The 21,104-nt window shown below is 38.8% G+C and overlaps 1 protein-coding gene across 1 annotated transcript in view; it reads left to right on the top strand.

The window, feature by feature from the left end:
- nxph4 (neurexophilin 4) overlaps nucleotides 1-20,684 on the top strand; it is a 47,921-nt gene extending 27,237 nt beyond the window's left edge. The window contains exon 2 of the mRNA XM_085354694.1: nucleotides 19,881-20,684. Coding sequence (XP_085210820.1) covers nucleotides 19,881-20,684 — 804 coding nt within the window. The remainder of the gene's footprint in view (nucleotides 1-19,880) is intronic.
- Nucleotides 20,685-21,104: the final 420 nt, after the last annotated feature.

Here is a 21,104-nt window from a genome sequence, read left to right as displayed (position 1 = left end):
CAGCGTCAAAAAAGAAAAAAATCTCTAAATGTATAGGCAATTCAAGCTTTCAAGTGCTGCTGCTGCTAAAGTGAACCCTTTTATCCACATACTGAAACCAGCTCCATTTGGTATAATAATAGCGGATGGGAATTTAAAATGACTAAAAACATGCATTAAAGTGTTGCGTGGAGGAGATAGTTGAACACAGCAGGGATCGTATGTTCAGGTTTCATGTATGCCTTTGCATAGTCAGATTTCTTCCATTATGAGAAGAAGAAAACGACCATTTATCATAAATAAGAAGCAAACAACACTGGGATATACAGCAAAAAATATAAGCTTGCAAGATTGGCCACTCGCCTCCTATGTTTAACAAGCTTTTCCATAATGCTAATAAACAGATTTGTTGTAGTTGTTTGTTTTTTTTTTGTTGATGGCACAGCCGATAACGACGCAAAACCTGAAAGAAACTCAGGTGTATAAGAAATATAATAACATTGGATGAGATTTAATATCAAAGCTACCAATTTACCTTGTTTACATATTTACTTGTTTAAACATTAGCAGAAGAAGTTCTACAGCCATCTTCCACCTGATTTTGTCAATAATCTCCCAGTGAAAGATCACAGAGTGTCTGTAAATAATCACACAAAGTCTGCTTTACTTAACTGATTAGAAACAGCTTGTTTCCACTCACCTGTTACAGAGAAACGAAAAAGGAGCACAGCGAGGCAATATGGAACATTATGAAAGAAAAAAAATAAAAGCGAAAGGGTGAATTGCAAAATAAAATGGAGGGAGGCAGCACAGAGGAAGTGGGAACTCAGAGGAAGGCTAAATGTTGACTAGAGGGAGGGAGAGCCAGCCTGTCTCACTTGCTTGGATCATTAATTTGTGTTCTAATTAGCAGGAATGCCACAGTTGGAATGTGATGCCTGCGTAAGGACGACGAGCGTGTGTGTATGTGTGTGTGACCTGCCCTGGCTCCGAGTCTCCTGGCTTGTTAGTAATGACAGATTGACGCTCTCCTGCACCCCCCACCCACCAGGCCCACCCCATACCCCTCACCCAACCCACCCATCTGCTCTGGAAAGACACCAGATCTTTAGACCTGTCTTGTGTTTGTGCCATGTGGGTGTTTGTGCGTGTGGGCGTGTCAGTCGGCTCAGTTTTTGTCATTCTTCAACTGGTCGGACCAGTAGGGAAGCTCAAGAAAATTCTAGTCATGCTTTGTAGCGACCATCAGTTTTTCTTCTGTAAATGCCAAGGCCGAAATGGCTTTATAGGCTCTTTTGCTTTTTAAGAATATACTGTTCAAAGTGAGGCTGTGCTACACGGATCGCAACATCACTGAAATTTTTCAGTTAATCAGGTTTGTTTGTTCAAGATGCGAAATATCACGAGTCCTTGGATTCAAAATTACAAAAGCCCGGCGAGTAGCTGAGTGAAAGGATGAATTCGCTTGAAACAACAGTCAAGAATTCCATCTGCTAAATCTGAACGAGTTCTGTGAAACGGCAGGAATTCGGCGGCATAGGTCACTGTTCATTTCCTGTGTTTTCTCACATTGTGGATAAACTGCATCGGCCAAGCTTTTCATCATCTGTCCCCTGATTTTTAAAGACCCAGACGGTGCAGTGAGCCTTTGCCTCCCCGGGGCCTGAAAACATTCATTTAGATAGTGCCAATATCCAATCTTCCAGTATGTTTCTTTTGGACATATCTTTAAGGAAGAAACGAGAGAAATGTATCAGCGCTGCTGTCCTTTGGTCAGTGACATCACATTTATAAAGTCTGTGTGTTTTTGCACTCTGGTGTGTGCTTCTGTATATGTTTGTATGTGTGTTAGTTATTCCAGTGAAGCATCTAGCCCAGGGACAGAGAAGAGCTGGTCCACAGTGTAATTGAACCACAGATCCTGCTAGACTATTAGTCACAAGACTTGTTCTGTCTATAGCCACTCTTGAATCCACATGAGTGAAGTGAATAGGCTGGTCAGTAATACAAATGCAGCTATCACAGTTAGCCAAATGTTAACTTTTTATAGGTTTTGTTTAGAGAACATAGTTAAACACCAAAATAAGCATCACAAATAAATGAAATCGGTGAGTAATTAGGTTCCAATATAGTTTGTAAACCATCTTTTTGGATCAATTTTAAGCTAGGTTAATTTGTTGGTAGCAAGTTTCAGAGATAAATAACCAGGCTTCTCATGTGTTTTGTTCTCTTGCACTTCTTTATTCCAATTACACTGCTTTTCAAATCTCTTATATATTGATATTTTGTTTAGGCTAGTGCCATAGTATATCACCTGTGATAATACCGCATACATTTTACATCAGCGGTCCCCAACCCCCGGGCCTCGGAACCGGTACTGGTCCGTGAGTCGTTTGGTACCAGGCCGCAAGAGTAGAGGCTCAGGTGTGAAATGTATGGTTTTTAGGGGTTTTTTTTGGTTTTCAGTGTTATTTTGTTATCATTTTTATCGTTAACTCGGTTTTCCTGGATCTTTTCACGTGTGTTATGAATAAATCTTCATTTTTTCGGTACCGGTACTAGTTTTATTTTGTTGTATTTTTCCGCGACACCTTAAAGGCCGGTCCGTGAAAATATTGTCGGGCATAAACCGGTCCGTGGTGCAAAAAAGGTTGGGGACCGCTGTTTTACATGATATAAAAATGTCATATCGCAATATCTTTGTATTTACATTTCCTAGTGAGGTCTATAACAAGAAAAGGCCAGGAATGTCTGAGAACAAGAGCCAGGAGTGAGCCTCCAATAACAATTTAGTTTCTAAAAGGGGAATTTCACCAATAACCTCCAATGAAATACAGCATTTTAAAAAATACAAAGTTTAATTTTAACTTGTAATTTAATAAAATTTAAAGAACAAAAATACAGTACTTTGTAAACTATGCAAAAAAACTGTTCCCACTTGAGGTGAAAACCAACCTGTGTTTTTACTTCCCCAGTGAGGTAAAAACACACTACTGAGCACAAACAGGCTGTGAAAGAAGAAGTGCTAACAGCTGGTGATGTGTGACTCAAATGTAGACTCAATCGAGCATCACTGGAGCTCTGGCTAACTGCACCTCACATGACAAGAAGAGCAAAGGTGGATGCAAATTACTGTTGTGGTTAGATCTTGAAAATATTTTGTTATTAAATTATATTTTATATTTTTTATTGTGTGATAATAATGTGCAGCTGCTGAAGAATAACAAGGTTGCATTGTATTCAATACCACACATCAGCAGTGCGCAAGCTGCTAGCATTAGACCTAGTACAGTATGAAGGAAGCTAACAGAAATCGTTTAGCATTTTGAAGGCATTTCGTGGCTAAGACGCCAGCATCTTTTATTTGTATGTTTGCAAAAGCGTTGTACTTCACCACAGACTGTGGTCAAAGTAAGCTGAGACAAATGACGAGCTCATTGATGACGACAGTGCTTTCCCTGTCAGCTGCTCTCTTTCTCTTACTCCCTCCCTCTCTCTCTCTCTCTCATCTTTGCTGTCACTCGTCACATTGTTGGGAAGATTTTATTGCACTTACACTAACATATAATCATCAGTTCAATTAATAATATTACACTTCATCTGTCCTTAGGTGCTCTGTGATTTTACAGCGAGCCGGAGAATGGGTAATATTTATGGTCACCGTATTGATCACGTTGCAAAATTATTTTCATTTGTTACATTTTATTTTGCAAAGTTTGGAAAAGAATGTTTAACTTAAGTGTGGTTTAACTTACACACATAGAAAAGATGATTCCCAGTCTCTTCTTCAGAGTCTTTTAATATTTTTAATGCTACATATAACCAAACCTCAGGTATCGGTATTGTATTGTAACTAGAGACAGTGTCATTAGTGCAACCCTAACTGATAATAGCTTCGACGCGTGTGTTGACTGACAGATACTCCCTAGCGACTGTCTTTTGTTGGGGGGTGGAGGGAGCTCAGTTATTTTCAGCCTGATGGAAAGACAGCAGACAGGTGGCTCACATATAGGCCTACTTACACCATTGGATACCATGACACAAATAAACGCAGTGGACACAATTGTCTGTGGAAAGACAATCCTGTGTTTCTCTGCTTCATATCTACTTTGATATTGAGCCTCAGAGTGTGAAACTAACTTGAATGATGGAAGACCGGGGTTTCTGGAGGAGGGCGAGCAAAGAGGGGGAAAAAGAAAAAGCGAGCGTGTGAACGAATGCTTCGGACAGTTCTGGATGAGCAGACACTGACAGGTTTTCTTTCTTTTTTTCTGTTCTGGCCCCTGTCTCTCTCTTTCTCATTCGCTCTCAAAATATCATTACTGCACAATTCGACTTCTCTACATCTTTAGAAAGGATTTTATATGAGCAGTTGTTGGATTGATTAGGTTTCTAGCTACAGTGTACACCCACCCCCCATCTCTTCCTGAGGAACAGAATGAGAGCAGGGCCGCTGGTCAGCACTCTGGTTTTCTGCATCCAGATGGTAGATGTGAAAGATCCCAGTTAGGGGTCCCAATGCTACGTCCTTGAAGCTGGGTGATTTATACACTGGCAAAGGCATCTAAAAGGCAACTAAGGAGAAAACTCCTATACATTGTGTGATAGTATAAGGATGTGCTGGATCGTATGTTTAATTATCTTTTCTGATATGGGAGTTTTTTTAGTTCTTTATATTCACAATCATATTTGATATATTTCATACCTTTGCACTCTTTGTGCTAATAATGCTACAGGATCCTTGTCACTTCATGCTCTGACGCAGGTGTATGTGTGTGTGTGTGTGTGTGTGTGTGTGTGTGTGTGTGTGTGTGTGTGTGTGTGTGTGTGTGTGTGTGTGTGCTTAACCTTCAAGTGAACCTCACTTGAACCTCAGCGTTTCTGAGGAGTTTTATTCACTGGCACCTCCCACTGTTTTCTCTCCAATTAAGTCTGCCATCACCCTTGGTGAAGAGAGTCTGCCCCAAGCGCGAGAGCCATGTATCCCCCCACAGGTCTGAGCTTTGGCCCCACTCGTCCCCACTCAGCTTAGGTCCCAAATGCATGGAGAGCATCCTTCACACCAGGGAACGTCCAGATATGTATTAGTATTCCCTTTTGCCAGCAGTTCCGAAATGGGTCTCAGAAGTGTGAAAGAATAGAGGATAAAAGAATCGAAGTGTGAGGAAACATAGGAGAGAAGAAAGGACAGATTTATGGAGAAAGAGTGGAAGTAATTAAGTTAAATGGATAAATAGATCAATAGTTAGCTGTGTTCTCGCCATGGGGTGTAGATGTCGGAAAGCAGGAGGTGCTGGAATAAAAGGAAAAGAGATCAAGGTAAAAAAAAAATTAAAGAAATTGGAATATTGTGAAATTTACCTTGTTGTTAATTAAGAGACTGCCATATTTATTTAACTTTTTTTTTTGTTAAAAAATAAACATGACCAAATGGTATCTGAATCAGATCTTCCATGTTGTGTAAACCATCATCTTTGCTTGGTTGATTCAGTTTTGTTCATTTAACAAACTGCTTTGGTACTTGTTTGACTTGCAAATCTATTCCAGCTGAGTAAAATGGTCTGTTCGATAAACTTTTGTTTTGTTTATTTGATTTATTTATTTTTATCGCTCAAACTCCTGTAGTAGTTATTTGCACTTATGCACAATGTTTGAAAAGGACTGTAGCTCCTTTTTTAACATGAAGTATTTTTTTATCAGCAGCTCCTTCTGTTGCTGTCATTTTGTAACAGAATCCGTAGAAATCGTCATGGTGAGCATGATTTTATGATTATGAATCCGTGCTGTAATTTAACATTGTTCAAATCACAGAAAGAATTTCCATCATATTTTGTAATACGTTTGTTTTATTCAATACTTTAAATATACTTCAGGTTGAGTGATCTTTAGCAGTACATTCATTGATCACCATTTTGAGTCAAAAGGTAATGTTCAAATCGAGGGATGAGAAAAAGAAAAGGAGCAGGATGGAAAGATGGAACTGAGCAAGGATTGTGTTCATTTGTAGTCGATGATAAGTGGAAATGTATTGGGAAAAAAGCAGTTATGGAGAATGGAATGAGGAACTTTAGGAGGAATGAATGGATGGAAAAAAGGCGAGAGCTTAAGGAAATTAAGGATAATTCACAGATCTGATCATGAGCTTAATGATGAGTGATTGGATGAAAAGATAGAGGGTGTGATAAGGAAAAAGAAGAAAGTGAGGGCAAAAAAAGTGGCAAGGAAAACATTAAGGATAGAAGTGGAAAAAAAAGGAAAAATAAAGTACAGTACCAGAAGACTTTCATAATCTCATCATGGATAGATGGATGTAAATGATGAACTGTCAAAGAAGGAAAGCAGCAGTGTAAGGATAAGGGAAAAAGGAAATCAAGGAATATGAGAGGACTGTGGGCTGGTGGTAAAACAAGGCAAACGGTGACATGAACAAGGTTTGAATCAAAGATAAAATGACTAAAGGAACTAAAGAAAAAACTAGAAACTAAAGAATCAAATCAAAACTAGAGACATATGCTAAAGAAATTTTAATTTTATGATTTTCTTTAAATATTGAGGTAACAAAGGAATTTTTTTCAGATAGAAAAACAACCAAAAAATGAAACTGTAGCTAGCAGAAAGATGGCATAACAGAAATTAAGATCCATCCAGGTATAAATGAAAGAAAGGAAGCAGGTAGAAGGTAATGGATAAAAAAGAATAAGAACAAAAGAAGGGAGGAAATGATTGTGGCATTATATTTATTAGCAACCATGCGAATGTACCAACTTCAATACCCGAAATGCTGCAAATTAGTGGAAAAGCACATAGAACAAGCATAAGACACAAATGAAGGCAGCTTAAAATGAAATGAAATTGGTTGTAGGCAGCAGGACTGCAAAGGGATTGAGGGGAGAAAAAAAGGGAAGGCGAATGGAAAGGAAAAAGAGCAGGTCTTTATTATGGTGAGTAACTTTGACACGCTCGCGTTGCGCCCAGTGCCAGTCCATCCGTCATCCAGCTCTCCTACTGATGAGCATTGGAAACAAATCTGAGGAAGCCGGGCTTTATTTTGCCGCCTGGGTGACTTGTCGGAGTCGTCACAAGCCCATGTGTCCCTGTACCTCTTCCCAACTGACATCTCCCAAGCTCAGTTTCACCCGCTGGGAATCTCTGCCGCTCTTCTCTCTGTTTTCCTCCATCTCGTCTATTCATTATGCAGATAAGTTGGGGTTTTTTTTCTTTGCCAGTCCCCTGTGTTCGTTTGATTCTTTATTTATCTCCGGTGTTTTTGCTGTTTATCTGTTTGCAGAGAGTGTGTGTATATGCGCTTGATAAGTTGTGAAACACAGAGGGCATCAATCACTGTCACTTAGCTGCTCAACATGTCGCTCGTTGCGACAGAGCCCTCCTCCGAACCTAATCTCGATGAATTTCAAACTCTTCCAATACATAAATCTGCAAGGGAGGGGAGGAGCGTGGGGGGGGGGGGGGAACTTTAGTGCTTTTCCAATCTGAGTCAAATATATGTTTACACATTTACAAATGAGAAATCCAGGAGTACAACGTCAGTTCTCATATTCTCCACGCCCATGGCAGCCTGCTTGGCGATGCAGCCCCTCCTGCAGCAGACTTCTGCAACAGTTATTTAGATGAATGATTAAAGTTAAACCACAGCCAGCAAGAGTCTCACCATTCTTATTTAAGGAAGAATGGGGAAGCTGTCATCTTTTGATGCATTACCCAGCATCTTGCATGCAAACAAGGCACCCCTTCTCTGCTGATGACACCATGCTCTTCTGTCCCCCCCCCCTTCCTTTAAGATGTGTCCCCAAAGACCTGCTTTGGGTGATTGATCAGGTGGTGCGGTTGCATCAGTGGAGACATGAAGGGAGTGTGCCCACCCAGCAAGCCAGACAAAAACACTTCAGCATGTTGATCTGATGTGATCAGTAAGATAGAGGGAACAAAAGTGGACAAATATGACTCCTGAAGTCTGGCCCTTCAGTGGGAAGTTTTCTAATGGCTTCATAGATAAATTGTGTTTCGTGTCATCTTCCTGCATTTTAACTTTTGGTAAACTTCGTAGAGCAATACTGTAAATATACTGAATGCAACAAATGGGACATTAGCAGTGTTTTCAGCATCCTGTTTTGTAAGTTAGTTTTAAAGGTATTGTAAGCTTGTGGTAAATTGCAAAAAGGAAAGATTTTAAGAAATCACAATTAGTTATCTTTGTCCAGTAAAGTTTGTTTTTGCTGTCTTAGGTCTTTTCTAACTAATCTATATTTTAGTTGTTTTGTAACGATTCTTATGCATTGACCAAGGAAGGTTTAAACACAATGAGTGACCTTAACCTCACTAAAATTCGTCATCATTGTCCAACAGACTGTGTAGAAAGAAGTAACCACAGCTGATATTTCTTTTTGTTCAATACTTCCAATATTTTTAATTTCTACTTCTTCTGTTAATAAAAGGAAAACTGCACATTAAAACATATAAACTGCCCTTTGAAGCAAATCAAATTAATTTTATTAATAATAAATAATAATACAGCTGTAATGCTTTCAAATCCCTTCAAGTTAGAGTAAAATTTCACCAAATCTTTTTAGTCTTTTCTTAAAAAGATTTGATAGTTGTTTGAACTTGCTAGTCTCTCTATTTGGACGTTTCCCATAGTGCGCTAAATGCTTTTTGACATGTTCGTGCTGCCAAAAATTGAACACAGCAAGATGAAATAGAGATTTGACCGTGAGCGTTGCTCTGACTTGTCAATCCTCGGACCACACCGTGCTAAGTCCTTCTGCGGTGATGATGACTATTTTAACACATAAGATTAAAAAAGAAAAAGTTTAAAAAAACAGTGCTACAACATTCTGTATGTAGCATGTGTGCTTTATGCTAACTGCCACTGTCAGTTAGCATGCTAGCTATCATAGGAATCAAGAGTGAATTCTTCTCTTACTGTCTGGAAATTGTTTGGTGGCCTCTCTGCTTCCTCTCTGTAGCCAAGATGACAACCATAGATGGTAAGAAATGGCAGTTTTTTTGTTTGTTTTTACCATTATGAGTACACCATCCAATGAGCTTCATTTAGCCGCAGGTTTTTCCCTTTTTGTGCACTCAAAAAGTACTAAGTGTGGACTTGAGACACAGCATTCATCTTAAACTGTTGCTACTTGGATGTAAGATAAAAATGATAAGTTAAGCAAACGTTTTTGAAATGTTTCTGCTGCTTGCACAGCAGGTCGAGTTGAAGGTGGCAGAGTTGAAGATGTAAAGGTCTTCACTGGGATTGCCCAGGAGGAACAGGATTAAAAATGAGTGCATCAGCAGGACAGCTCAGGTCACACGTTTTGGAAAATAAGTTAGAGAGACAAGGTTGACGTGGTTTCGGCATATAGTGAAGTTAAGAAAAGTACAATTAGTTATCTTTTGTTCAGGAAAGTTCCTGACCTTTCTGAGGTGTAAGGTTAGTGGATATATCAGACAAAAGATCTTGAATTTTGTTATTTCTTTCCATTTTTGTTGTGATGTACTTTGTGATATTTATTATGAAAGGTGCTATATAAATAAAATTTGACTTACCTATACCTTACTGGCTTAATAACAAACTTCCAAGCAGGAGGTGAAGAGGAAGACCACAGAGATAAGACATTAGTGCATGGAATGAACAATTGCCTCTGAGTTTTTCAAACTTTTAACTTTCATTTTCCTAACTCCTCCTTTACAGACCCCTGGTTACTTTTTAGTTTTTCATGTTTGTAATTATATATGTGGATGATTTTCTGAGTTTCTGAGCACTTGAAAGTAATTTACGTATCCACAAAACTTTTAATATTATAGTTGTATTAGCTAATCTTAACTAACCACAGAGAGAGCACAAAGCTCTGCCAAGGCAACTCACTCTCTGGGCAGTGTTTACGCTTAAGGGAGCAGTATCATATTTTGTACAGATTCAATTTGTTTTCTTTCTTCTTTTTAAATGTACTTTAAGAAGTTTATAGTGTGGTAAAAAAGAATGCATTTTTTGGGTTAACTTAAAAGAGAGGCAGGTGTAAAATGTAAAAGTGAGAGCAGAGGTCAAATGTAACATGATATTTGGATGCAAACTATAATGGGACATTTAGAATTGCTATATGCCTGAATGTACCTAAATCATTTCCTAAATGTTGCCAAGACAAACAAAGGCAGTAGAATTTTAAACATAGTTTTAAGGATGAAAGACATTTTATGAAAGTTTGACCTTATTCGACCTTAAAGAAGAGGCGAGCAGGACAAAGTAACGTATTATTTAGGATCCCATACATAGTTTTAAATAGTTCTATATAGCATTATTATCACTTTGACCTTCAGGTCAATCTATCGACCTTGAAGGAGAGGTCAGAGGTCATATTTGCTGTTATGTGAAATCTACTTTCTATATCCTGACAATACACACTACACTTGAAACAATCATGATTCTAAGTTGTAAGACTTTTTGTTTTCAACCAATAATTGTCCTTGATGTAAATATGTAAAAATTGCGTAGGTTTCTGTTGTGTGTCTTGTGTACTGTTTGTTTGTATACGTGTCTTTCTTGCTGCTTGTACACCCAAATTTCCCCTTGTGGCACAATTAAAGGATTATTCTAAATCATTAAGTTGACCTTTAAGACCTTGGAGGATGTAAGTCAAATTTTGGTAGATTGTTAACGCAACTCTACACCCCTACAAAGTTTTATCAGAATTCATTCAAAACTTTTTGAGCTATTGTGTTTACAGACAGATTGACAGGCACGCAGGAACGCACACAAACGCTACCAAAAACATAACCTCCTTGGCGGGGGTAATAAATAAAACAAAGGTTTTCTGGAGGTCTACAGCAGCACATAGATTCTGTTTCCTGTGGGAGTAGTTACGTGATGAAGATTAAATGCAACTGAAAAACAACTAAAACCGATTTGGCTGTAGCAGCACTGCTTAAACATACTTGAATGAAAGCACTTACATACAATGCTGGCAGCGATGCCCAGTGTTTTGTTAGCATTGTATGTTTATTTGGCAGTGGCTGATACTTAGCCAGTCACTGTGGAGTCTCCTGATTTAATATAGTACCATAATGCGTTTTGCAAAAGACTGTGTTAACAAGAGCAACGTTGTTTATTTAATGTGGTAATCTCTGTGGTTGCAAAGGCTATTTTTAGTCCCATGTGCTATAACAAGAGGTATGTCGTTCCAAATGTAAGAAGAACATAATTATTTCAGTTTGTCGTTGTAGCCGGCCTTGCTGAATTTATAAATCACTGGACAGCAATATTTATCTTTGGAATACACAGATAAGAGTGACAGGTGGATTTAGATTATGATGCAAATAAAGAAGCTTCAGGTGAGGCTTTGCTGTTGCAGGTGTAATGTTTAACTGTATTGAACGAGTAATAGTCAAAAGGATCGTAAGCCAAATGGAGCCTCTTATTTACTGCAAAAATATGAGAATATGTTTGGCCTTGTAATCTCAGTCTTCAAAAACCAAAAATACAGCAATTTCTTTCCAAATAATGTTTCATTTGCTTGAATACATGCACATATTTGTACATGATGGGTCCACTGCAAGATATTTGATGTTCTGTTTATATTTTTTTATTTTCTCTGTTTGTTTTTATGCTTTTTTTTGTAAAGAAAAGTACATGCAGACACATGGATGTGTTGTCTAACAAGCTGCCTGACCTCTAATGACCTTTCTTTCACCGCTGGGTTTTTGTTGTAGATCTTCTGCTTGCTTGGTGAAAAAAAAATGACTGGCCAGTTTTTCAAGCAATTGAACTCCCACTCACGCTGGCTGACTTGGTTAAATTAAAATGTTAATTAATTGTGTAAAAATATGTCTCAATATACAACAGTTGGAAGTTCTAAAGTTGCCTTGTTGTGCCAAGACAATAAAACAAACCTGAAATTCCCATAACTGTGAGACATTGTAGTTTTCTACATTTCCCCCTTAGTCTAATTTTAGCACATCTGCAATATTTTGCAATATTGTCGGCATATTACACTTAAGCCAGCATTCAATACCCTCATAAATCCTCTAATATAGACATCAAATGGTAGAGTAGCATCTCTTTCTTTCTTCCTTGAAACTAAACCTTGTTTTTATTTACCTTATTTTCTACACACTAAAAAATACAGATTCTTTAAAGCTGATGATGAACTAAAATGCTTATTAAATTTAGTCTGAAATATGGAAAAATACTTTATTTCTTCTTCAAGTGATTTTTTTCAGAACTGAGCTGGTCTTCTTGAAACAATATTACAGATATTACTTCTCAAGAAACCTCTGATTATCTCTATGGGGTGAAGTGTTTCTCATTTTTGTCTTATTGCACTCATAATCTCACTCTGTGTCGTATATATATTGTCTTTTTACCTTTTCTCTCTTTGCACTTTCGCCTCATATTGTCTTACAGACCTCTCTGCTTTCTCTACACTCATTCTCTTATTCTTTTTCTTTTTCTCCCTTGCTGTGTTATCTGTCTCAGCTCCATTTCCTTGCTCCCTGATACTCCCTGACTCAGTAGCTTTCATTTTCATGATAATCCAACGACACCAGTGGACTGCAAAATCGCTTTTACTGCTTTTTTCCCCCTCTTCTTCCCCCCTCTTCCTCTCTGTCTCTCTCTCTCAACAGTCTCTTGCTCCATTTTTCCCCTACTGGTTTATCTTTTTTCCTCCTGGCTTTATTTTGCTTTTTGTAATTAAATGTCATTTTCAGCTCTCTCATTTTTTTGGAGGGGGGGGGCAGGGAGTGGGAGGCTAAAAGTTAAAAAGTTTCTTTTTTTGTAGTATGATTATTGTTAAAACAGTGCAGCGTGACTGCTGTTAAAAACTGAGCACGTCTGAGCTACAGTACCACACTACCACCATCGGATATGTTCAGTTCAGCTTTATTTTATTCTCAGTCTACACGTAGCTCAATTACTACTCTGTCATCAAACTTCCATCCGTTCTCAGAGATGTTTCTTTTTATCCACATCTTATATTTCTAAGCATCATATTCATAACAGATGCAAATTATAATTCCTGTCTTCCGGCAGGCATCTTTTATGTCATTTCAACGCACTGTAAATGCCCCAGACTCCACATCTTGCTCCTTTTACTAGAAGCAGCAACATCTAACACTGCACCACAGACTGGTTTATAAAATAAGGCATAATAATGCTACAAATATGACCTGAAAAATAACACAAGCTGTGAATAAGGACGAAAAGATGCAGTTACATAAGTTGACCTGCACAAAAGAATTCATCACATTTTTGTGATTTTTTTTATCCGAAAAAGTTGTAATAATGTTATTACTCGAATTCATGTGTAACCTTTTTTACTTTTTTTTTTTTAAATCAATTAAACGTCTGAGTTCATATTCATAAATATTCAGATGCATGACAAAAGCACAACACTGCAATGTGTGATGTTATCATATGTGCTGAGAACATTTCACTCAAAAACATCATAAACTATCAGTATATTGTGACATCCCTTGAGGGGATTTTTCCACATCAGTTTTTGATTTGTGTTTTTTTGATTATTATCTATCACTAAAAAAACATCACAGTAACTGGATAATTCTGAGGAGGCATAGTTGAAGGGAAGGATCCAGTCAGCCTTAAGTCAGTAATGTCCAAAATCAGTTTGTTATATCCTATGTTTTGTCAGTGACATTTAATTACTCCATCAGTCACAAAAACTTTCAAATTTAATCAAAGAATAACTCTTTATGTGAAGAAAGCACCTTAAAGTAATCATTGAATCACACAAGCACAAACGCTTGTGAATCTGCCTTTTTATATGCACAGCTGTATGAAATAACACCATACATGCATCAGGCAGGTGTATTTCTTAGGTTGCCTATATTAAAAAATAAATATTATTAAATCACATCAACTGAGTACAAAACTCTTCTCCAGTATTTAAACTGCTTTTGTCATTATTGTACAGATGTATCAGCTGAGAACACACACATCATCTTCCATTTAGTTGTGCTGTGTGTTCAGGTGTGTCTTGACTTCCTAAAGAATTTGTGCTAAGATACTGTCACCATCCATCACTGTGTTTGGTTCGGCTGATTCAGAGTTATGAGAGCGGCGATACGACTGTTTTGTTAAGTACTGCAACCTCTGAGCTATTTTCTCACCTCGCTTTGCAACGCAGCGAGGAAGAAAACAAAATGGCAGGGGTGCTGGGAGAATGCATGCTCTGATCACTTTGGACTTGTTACTGTTAAATGCATGCATTAGCACAGTAAAACGGGACAGTTCAAATACCGCCCTTCATTTTAAAGGCACAGCCTTCTTCAGATGAAGGTGTTCATACATCAGCTATGATGAAGCGAACCAAACTAATGTAACAGCTTATAATCTGTCGAGATTTTCCTAAACAGGACTCTGACACTCAGATTTCCTTTTGCTTGAACTGTTTCAAAGATGTCAGGGTCATCTGAGAAATGAAAGGCCTTACCCTTTCAGGGTTTTCCGGCATATTTCAGAATGCAGTGGTGGATGAACAGAAATGTCTACAAATTTCATCTTTGAAGTTCGAAACTACAAAAAGAGAACTTTTTTACTGCAAGATCCTTCGCTTTCCACAAGCACAGATTGATGGCATTTGCCTTTTTCAGAAATGGTGAAGGTGCATTTAGGATAAATAGGAACTTCAAAGTTAAAAAAAAAAAAAAGATCTGCATTCAGCTTTACATCTTATTGTCCTCAGTTAACATTTTGCAGCTTTTCCAAGTCTTCTTGAAGAAAAATGAGATAACTACTTTTAAGGCACTTGAAACAGAAAGTTAAGAAAAAACAATCAGTAGCTGGCATCAGAGCCTGTGGTTTGTAGTGCTGTGGGAGGGGAACTGTACATTTGACTCTCCTGTGTGACAGCAGATCAATGCAGCCTGGAGCGCAGATAGAAATGAATTGATTGTCACCAATAAAACTCCAATTAAACAAAGGAACAAGCCTGGGAGAGAGCTCAGAGACAAGCAGCTCTCATCTTCACATCTGTCCTCGGGGGAAGAATGGGAGAGCGTGAGGCAGGAGAGGGAGTCGGGTGTGGGCTGAGGAGCCGGGGAGCATGGTTCATTTCCTCTGAATACTCTTGCTATCAGGAAGGTGTGGAAGTTATGGATGAATGTGAGAGTGAGCAAACTGCAGACAGAAGATCAGATAACCGATAGACAGAGAGTGCAAAAGAAAGGGGGAGCAGAGGGAGAAGTGCTGGCATTGATCTAAAGCTTCCCTAATGATGAAAAGAGATCTTAATTGTGGTGACATGTAATATAACAGGTTTAAGCAGTCAACTGTAGAGCTCATCTGACCTTATTTAATAGGGTAGTGTGAAGCCTCTCATCACATAGTCTTTCTTTCCCTCACTACAGCCTTCTCTACCTGCCTGTAGATGTGTCTCATCGCTTTGTCTGTCAGTTTTGTCTCAGCCGCATTGATAATCTCCTCATTGAACAAATTCCTACATTTCATTCTTGTATGGACTTTAAGGTAGGTTGGAGGCCTTCCATCTACGCAGCAACTAAGGGTTGCTTTTTGCTCATATGAACCTCCAAATGAAATTTAAAGATGATTAATGTTCCCTATTCCTAGAAAATGTACAAGATCTTCTTACTCTCTCCTCTCCTCATCTCACTTCTCCACTAATAACATTTTCTTCACTATCTCCCTTTATCTCCCGAGCGCTGTAATCTGATTGTTCTTTCTGTGATTGTGCTGTTATTGAGTTGTCTGGATCATACATATGTATAAGCTCACCACAATACTTATGCTGTGCTCTGCTGTGATTTCCTGCAGCATACAACCAAACAGGAGTCCCATCCCTAATTGGAGGAAACACTAATGCCATGTTGAAGCGTGTAAAAGCTTCCCTCTGAAAAAGAGGGGACTCACACCAACCCCTGAGTCAGGTTTATACGGAAATGTTCCTTTTGAGTCATGTTAAGTTTGCTGGAAAGCTGTAAAAGTCCCCAAGTCTGACTGTGTGTGTTAATGGAGTTGTTTTTTCTTGACAACAGTGGCTCAGATATAACGTGAGAATAAGAAATACAACCTCGGAGTTATGTAGCTACTTTGGTAGACGAGTGATGCATGTGTTTCTTTTAAAGTACAACGTAAAACTAGCTGTCATCCACAATTTTGTGTTCTCCCAGCTAGCTGCACCTAGATTCATTTTTAGCCAGCTGTGGGGCTGTGGGGATGGCAGTCAGTCTCTTTAGTAGATGGCCACACTTTTTCATGCATACAAGCTTATATTTGATCAGATACAGTGCTTAACAAATTTACGAGTCCACCTGTCATATGCTCCAGTGCTCCAATTTGAGTCGGCACCCTGGACCTCTCTGAGAAGTCAGAAATTAATCAAGCATAACATTCAACCACTAAAACAAATTTTTCTGTTCAGGAATCCAAGTGAATGACTGTAATTTGGGATCTTAATCAAACAATAACTATTTTTTTCTGGGGTTTTTTGTTTTTTCTGTAAAACTGTACATTTGAAAATTCAAAGCTAAACACACTAATTATATTCTAGTATTAAAAATATAATTTGGATTAAAGAACTCATGCATTGCGGTGGATTTACCATTACTGTTGTATTTCGGTAATTACAAATACTGTTAATTTAGGGATGCTGTAGCATAACCCTTACATTGGGTGGTGGTTGTCGTTGCAATTGTTGGCAATCTTTAACAAGGAATTGTTAAAGAATGATTAACAAAACTTATAGATATATAAATAGATAGATATAGATAGATACACACACACATATGTAACTGGCTTAGAGTCATTCAGTTCTTGATTTAAGGAGTTTTCATCTTCTCGGTTTCAAGAGATATCTTTTCTGTCTTTCACAGAGTTCTTCCCACAGATTTTCAATCATGTTTAAGTCAGTTGACGCTGACGACCACTTCAAAAGCTTCAGCTTGCATTTCTTGAGGTATTTTTGGTGAATTTTCTAGTCTGCTAGGGGTTATTGTCTTCTTGTGGGAGTTTCACTTTCTTTTCTGACATTGAAATCCATAATTTGCTGATACCTGGTCAACCCACAAAGTTCTAAAATTGCCAGGTGGCTAATAATGCCATTCTCTGGCCTCACTTATGAGTTACTTATGACCTGACAACTATTTTGTGAGTTCCCGACACTGAAACATTTGCAAAAACGTCTTTTCAATGAAAAAATCACAAACTATATAATTTACCCAGGGTTGGCTACCACTTACAACTCTAAGTTCCATTCAAATCGAAATCATAAGCTGAAAGAGTGACTACTTTTTAGTTGTGTGTGCGCACCTGTGTGCTTTTAGCTTCAGCACCTCTTCATCACTTCAGCAGTGCCCCTCTGGCTATTGCTCTAAAAGTTACTTCTGACTCATTGTAACTTAACTGAATAGGCACTGAGGAGGAAGAAAAGCATGAAGGTTTATTTCTCAAATCTTTCACTGAGTGCGGCAGCCTGAAAATATCTGATATTTATTCTAACATATCCTCACCCTTTAAACTGATTTACTGTCAAGCACAAAAAATTTCATATTCATGCTAATAAAAAGTCCATCTATTTATTGGTTTGTGTTGGCATTTTATTATTTTCATGCCACAGAAGAAGAGGGCCTTTCTCTGTACTCATCTTTTTCACTCGATCGACACTTGTTAAAGTTGCTGACTATGTACAGTTGCTTTTCCCCCTTCAGAAGGACTTATGTCAGCCTCAGACCCCCCCCCCCCCAGAATAAAATCACTTTAAAACTTCGTACAGCTGACCCTGAAGGTTAGGTTGAGGTTCATGGTGAGATGTTGCCGCTGAAGTTTCTGGATTATGATGATTGTGCTTGTTTAAACTCTGGGCCACAAGCTTGAGTAATGATTAGGACTGCACCAGCAGAGTGTTAGCCTGACAGATGGCAACACATGGAGTTAGCTGACAGCACTGCTGACAGCGCATTCACAGGAAGTCCCCATATTGCATGCACTGTACACAGGCTTTGTTGCTGTACATATTCTGATGTTTTTCTGCCATCAACTGTAGCTTGTTTCTACCTGTCAATGCCAAAGTCAGCTCACATCATCTATTCACAGACTTAAAATTGCAAGACCTCTGCACATGCCTGCTGTCAGTGCACCAGAGGGAATTGGGGTCTGTTGAAAATCTGCAGTTAGACATTATCCCAGTCACTGGTCATTCATCTAAAGCTTTCTTCTTTTATAAGTTCATCCTGGAGCAGTCGATACACTACCGTTTATTTGCTCTTCAATCAATCTACTTAAAAATCAGCTCTGCGGGCATGTTAATTAAATTCATTTCAGTTTAATTCAATTATATATATATCACCAAATCACAACAGCCTCAAGCATGGAATATATCAGAATCTATATAAGTGCTATTGTTTTGCATCTGCAGCAATATGTAGTTGTTTTTAGGTCGGAGGTTGATGAAAGATGAGGCAGGCATAAAGCTGCTGGTCCCACTGCATTGGATACGAATGAAGGAAGACAGAAAATGTCCCAGCCTAACTAGACACAAAGATGTGATCCTGTACCTCTGTTTTTTGGGTTGGTGTTGTTTATCAACTGGGAGAATAGTTTTTTAAACTCCATCCAAATGCAGCCTCAGGGGAAGCGCATGTAACCCCTCTGAATAGTTGTAATACTTGGCACTGTCACTTCATGACAGCTTCAAGCTCAAAGTCTGTGTGTGTGTGTGTGTGTGTGTGTGTGTGTGTGTGTGTGTGTGTGTGTGTGTGTGTGTGTACATATGTGCATATGGATAGGAGCATGGCAGTGATGTGATTGATGAGACATATAAGAGAGCAGAGCAAGATTTCTAGTCAATCAGCCCTGTGAATAACCACCTAGGCTGTGGATTAAAGGCAGAAAGCTGTCTGCACAAACAAAGGCTCACATCCATTACCTTACATGTAGAGTTGTTTTGCTCTCTGTGGCAACACTGACAACAAAATTAAAGTGTGTTAACAAAAATAGATCTATTTTTTCTCTTGAATTCAGGACATGAAACGTAGCAACATCTAACAACTAGGATGCTCGTAGAAAAAGAAAACTTGTGGGAGGTAAACATGAATGCTACCAAAGAGTGACCTTTGAAATATTTATAATTTTAACAACGAGTGCAAATTGAAATTGGACACATTTGAATTATATCACATTATGTGTATTTACTTTTCATTTGACAGAACAAAGAATAAACTGTAGCACCTCTGATCTCTGTCTTTACCTCTTTAAAAATGAAGATACAAAGTCAGCCGAGGACTAGTTGCAAGCCGTTGGTTCCATACTTAGAGTTCTATATTGTAGCATTTAGCCAGCACAGGGAACAGGAGTGATGTGGCAGCCACTATTTAATATTAAATACCTCTGAGAAATGCACCAAATCCAATAACTGCTCCAAGACTGTAAATACTTATCCTTCCCAGACTGAATCCCCTCCAAATCACTTTCAATTTGACATTTTTTAGTGGGGTCCTGACACTTGATCAGTTTCTCAGTCAATCAGCTGTTTGGCACTCATCTAATATGAATGGAGTCCTATTTTACAGGATGCTGTTCTTGACAAAGAATAGCTAAAAGGTTTTTGGTTTTTAGGCAAACATGCAGTAAAACTAAATCTAACTTAAAACTCAAAACATTCTCGGTATATGCGGAGCTTGGCATTATAGTTTGAGACATGAAAATATAGATATGAGTGAGTAGCATTTGTAAGAATGAATTACAATTCCTAAAAACTTGGAACTATGGTAGTAGGAGCTGGGTTAAATGGATGGATGGATGGATGCTGTTGTGTTTTTGAAAGGTCTGTCTGGTAGAAAAAGACATGAAAAGGCAAAGTACAGCATTGTCAGTTACACTGTCAGTAAAATTTGATTGTTCTTTGTCTCTTCTGCAGGTCCAAGGGTTGGAGAGGCAAGTGGACTTCTCAGATCTGGGCCCAGTGGGGGCGGTGATGAAGACTCTTCCATACGGCATGGGCGGAGGCACCGTTGGAGGAGTAGTTAAGCCGCCGTACCAAACCATCTTCTCCACACCGATCGATCAGATACCGGTGAAATCCAAGCCACCCCCGTACAGTTCCTATAGCCCTTATGAGCTGGCCCGGAACCAGTCCCTGCTAGTGGATCAGACAGGCTACCGCTCCAAGCGTAAACCTGCACTAAAGACAGCCATGAAGACCAAGAAAATCTTTGGCTGGGGGGACTTCTACTTCAATGTCAAGACCGTGAAGTTCAGCCTGTTGGTGACAGGGAAGATTGTGGACCACATCAATGGGACTTTTACTGTTTATTTTCGCCACAACTCCTCCAGCCTGGGGAATGTGTCGGTCAGTATCGTGCCACCAACCAAAGTGGTTGAGTTTGAGGTCCTTCAGCAGCATCATCTGCACCCCCACACCCAGCAGGACGTCCAGATCCAGGAGACACAGCAGTCCACCATCGATCCAAAAGAGGCAAAGACCTTAAACTGTCGGGTTGAGTACGAGAAAACCAACAGATCCAAGAAATCCAAACCCTGCCTGTATGATCCGTCTCAGACCTGCTTCACAGAGCACACCCAGTCCCACGCTGCTTGGCTTTGTGCTAAACCTTTCAAGGTGATCTGCATCTTCATCTCTTTCTTCAGCATTGATTATAAGCTGGTTCAGAAAGTGTGTCCAGACTACAACTTCCAAAGCGATCACCCTTACTTTGGATAAAGTAAACGAGACTAAATAGAGAATAAAAGAGACACTGATGAGTAAAATGATAATGATGGAAATGATAGTCATACTGATCCTGTTAAAAAAAGCAGGGGACAGTTTTTTTGCCTCTAAACAGCTGTGAATTGTGGATTTAAATCATGTATATTCAGACTTATGGATGATTAGGATGTGGCTGATTTCACTGACGTCTTTTCCAACTTTGTATTTGTTCTGTTTTTCTTTGTTTTCTTTTGTTTTCTGTAAATATTGTACTCAACCCCAGCAGACTTATTGTTTTTAGATATTTGTTTCTTAGTGTCATTTCTTTCTGAAGTTGGAGGCTTGGTTACAAACAGCTGGAATCAGTATTATGCCCTTCGAGTACAAAGTAAGCCTCTGAGGCAGCCGAACAGTGCCATCGCTGTATGGCAAACG

The sequence above is a fragment of the Diplotaxodon limnothrissa genome, linkage group LG5, assembly GCF_057381915.1.
Source record: "Diplotaxodon limnothrissa isolate DT_005_m linkage group LG5, D_limnothrissa_male_GT1.1, whole genome shotgun sequence".
Classification (NCBI taxonomy): domain Eukaryota; kingdom Metazoa; phylum Chordata; class Actinopteri; order Cichliformes; family Cichlidae; genus Diplotaxodon; species Diplotaxodon limnothrissa.
Note: the sequence above shows the minus strand (reverse complement) of the source record. Positions and strands in the feature narration are given on the sequence as shown.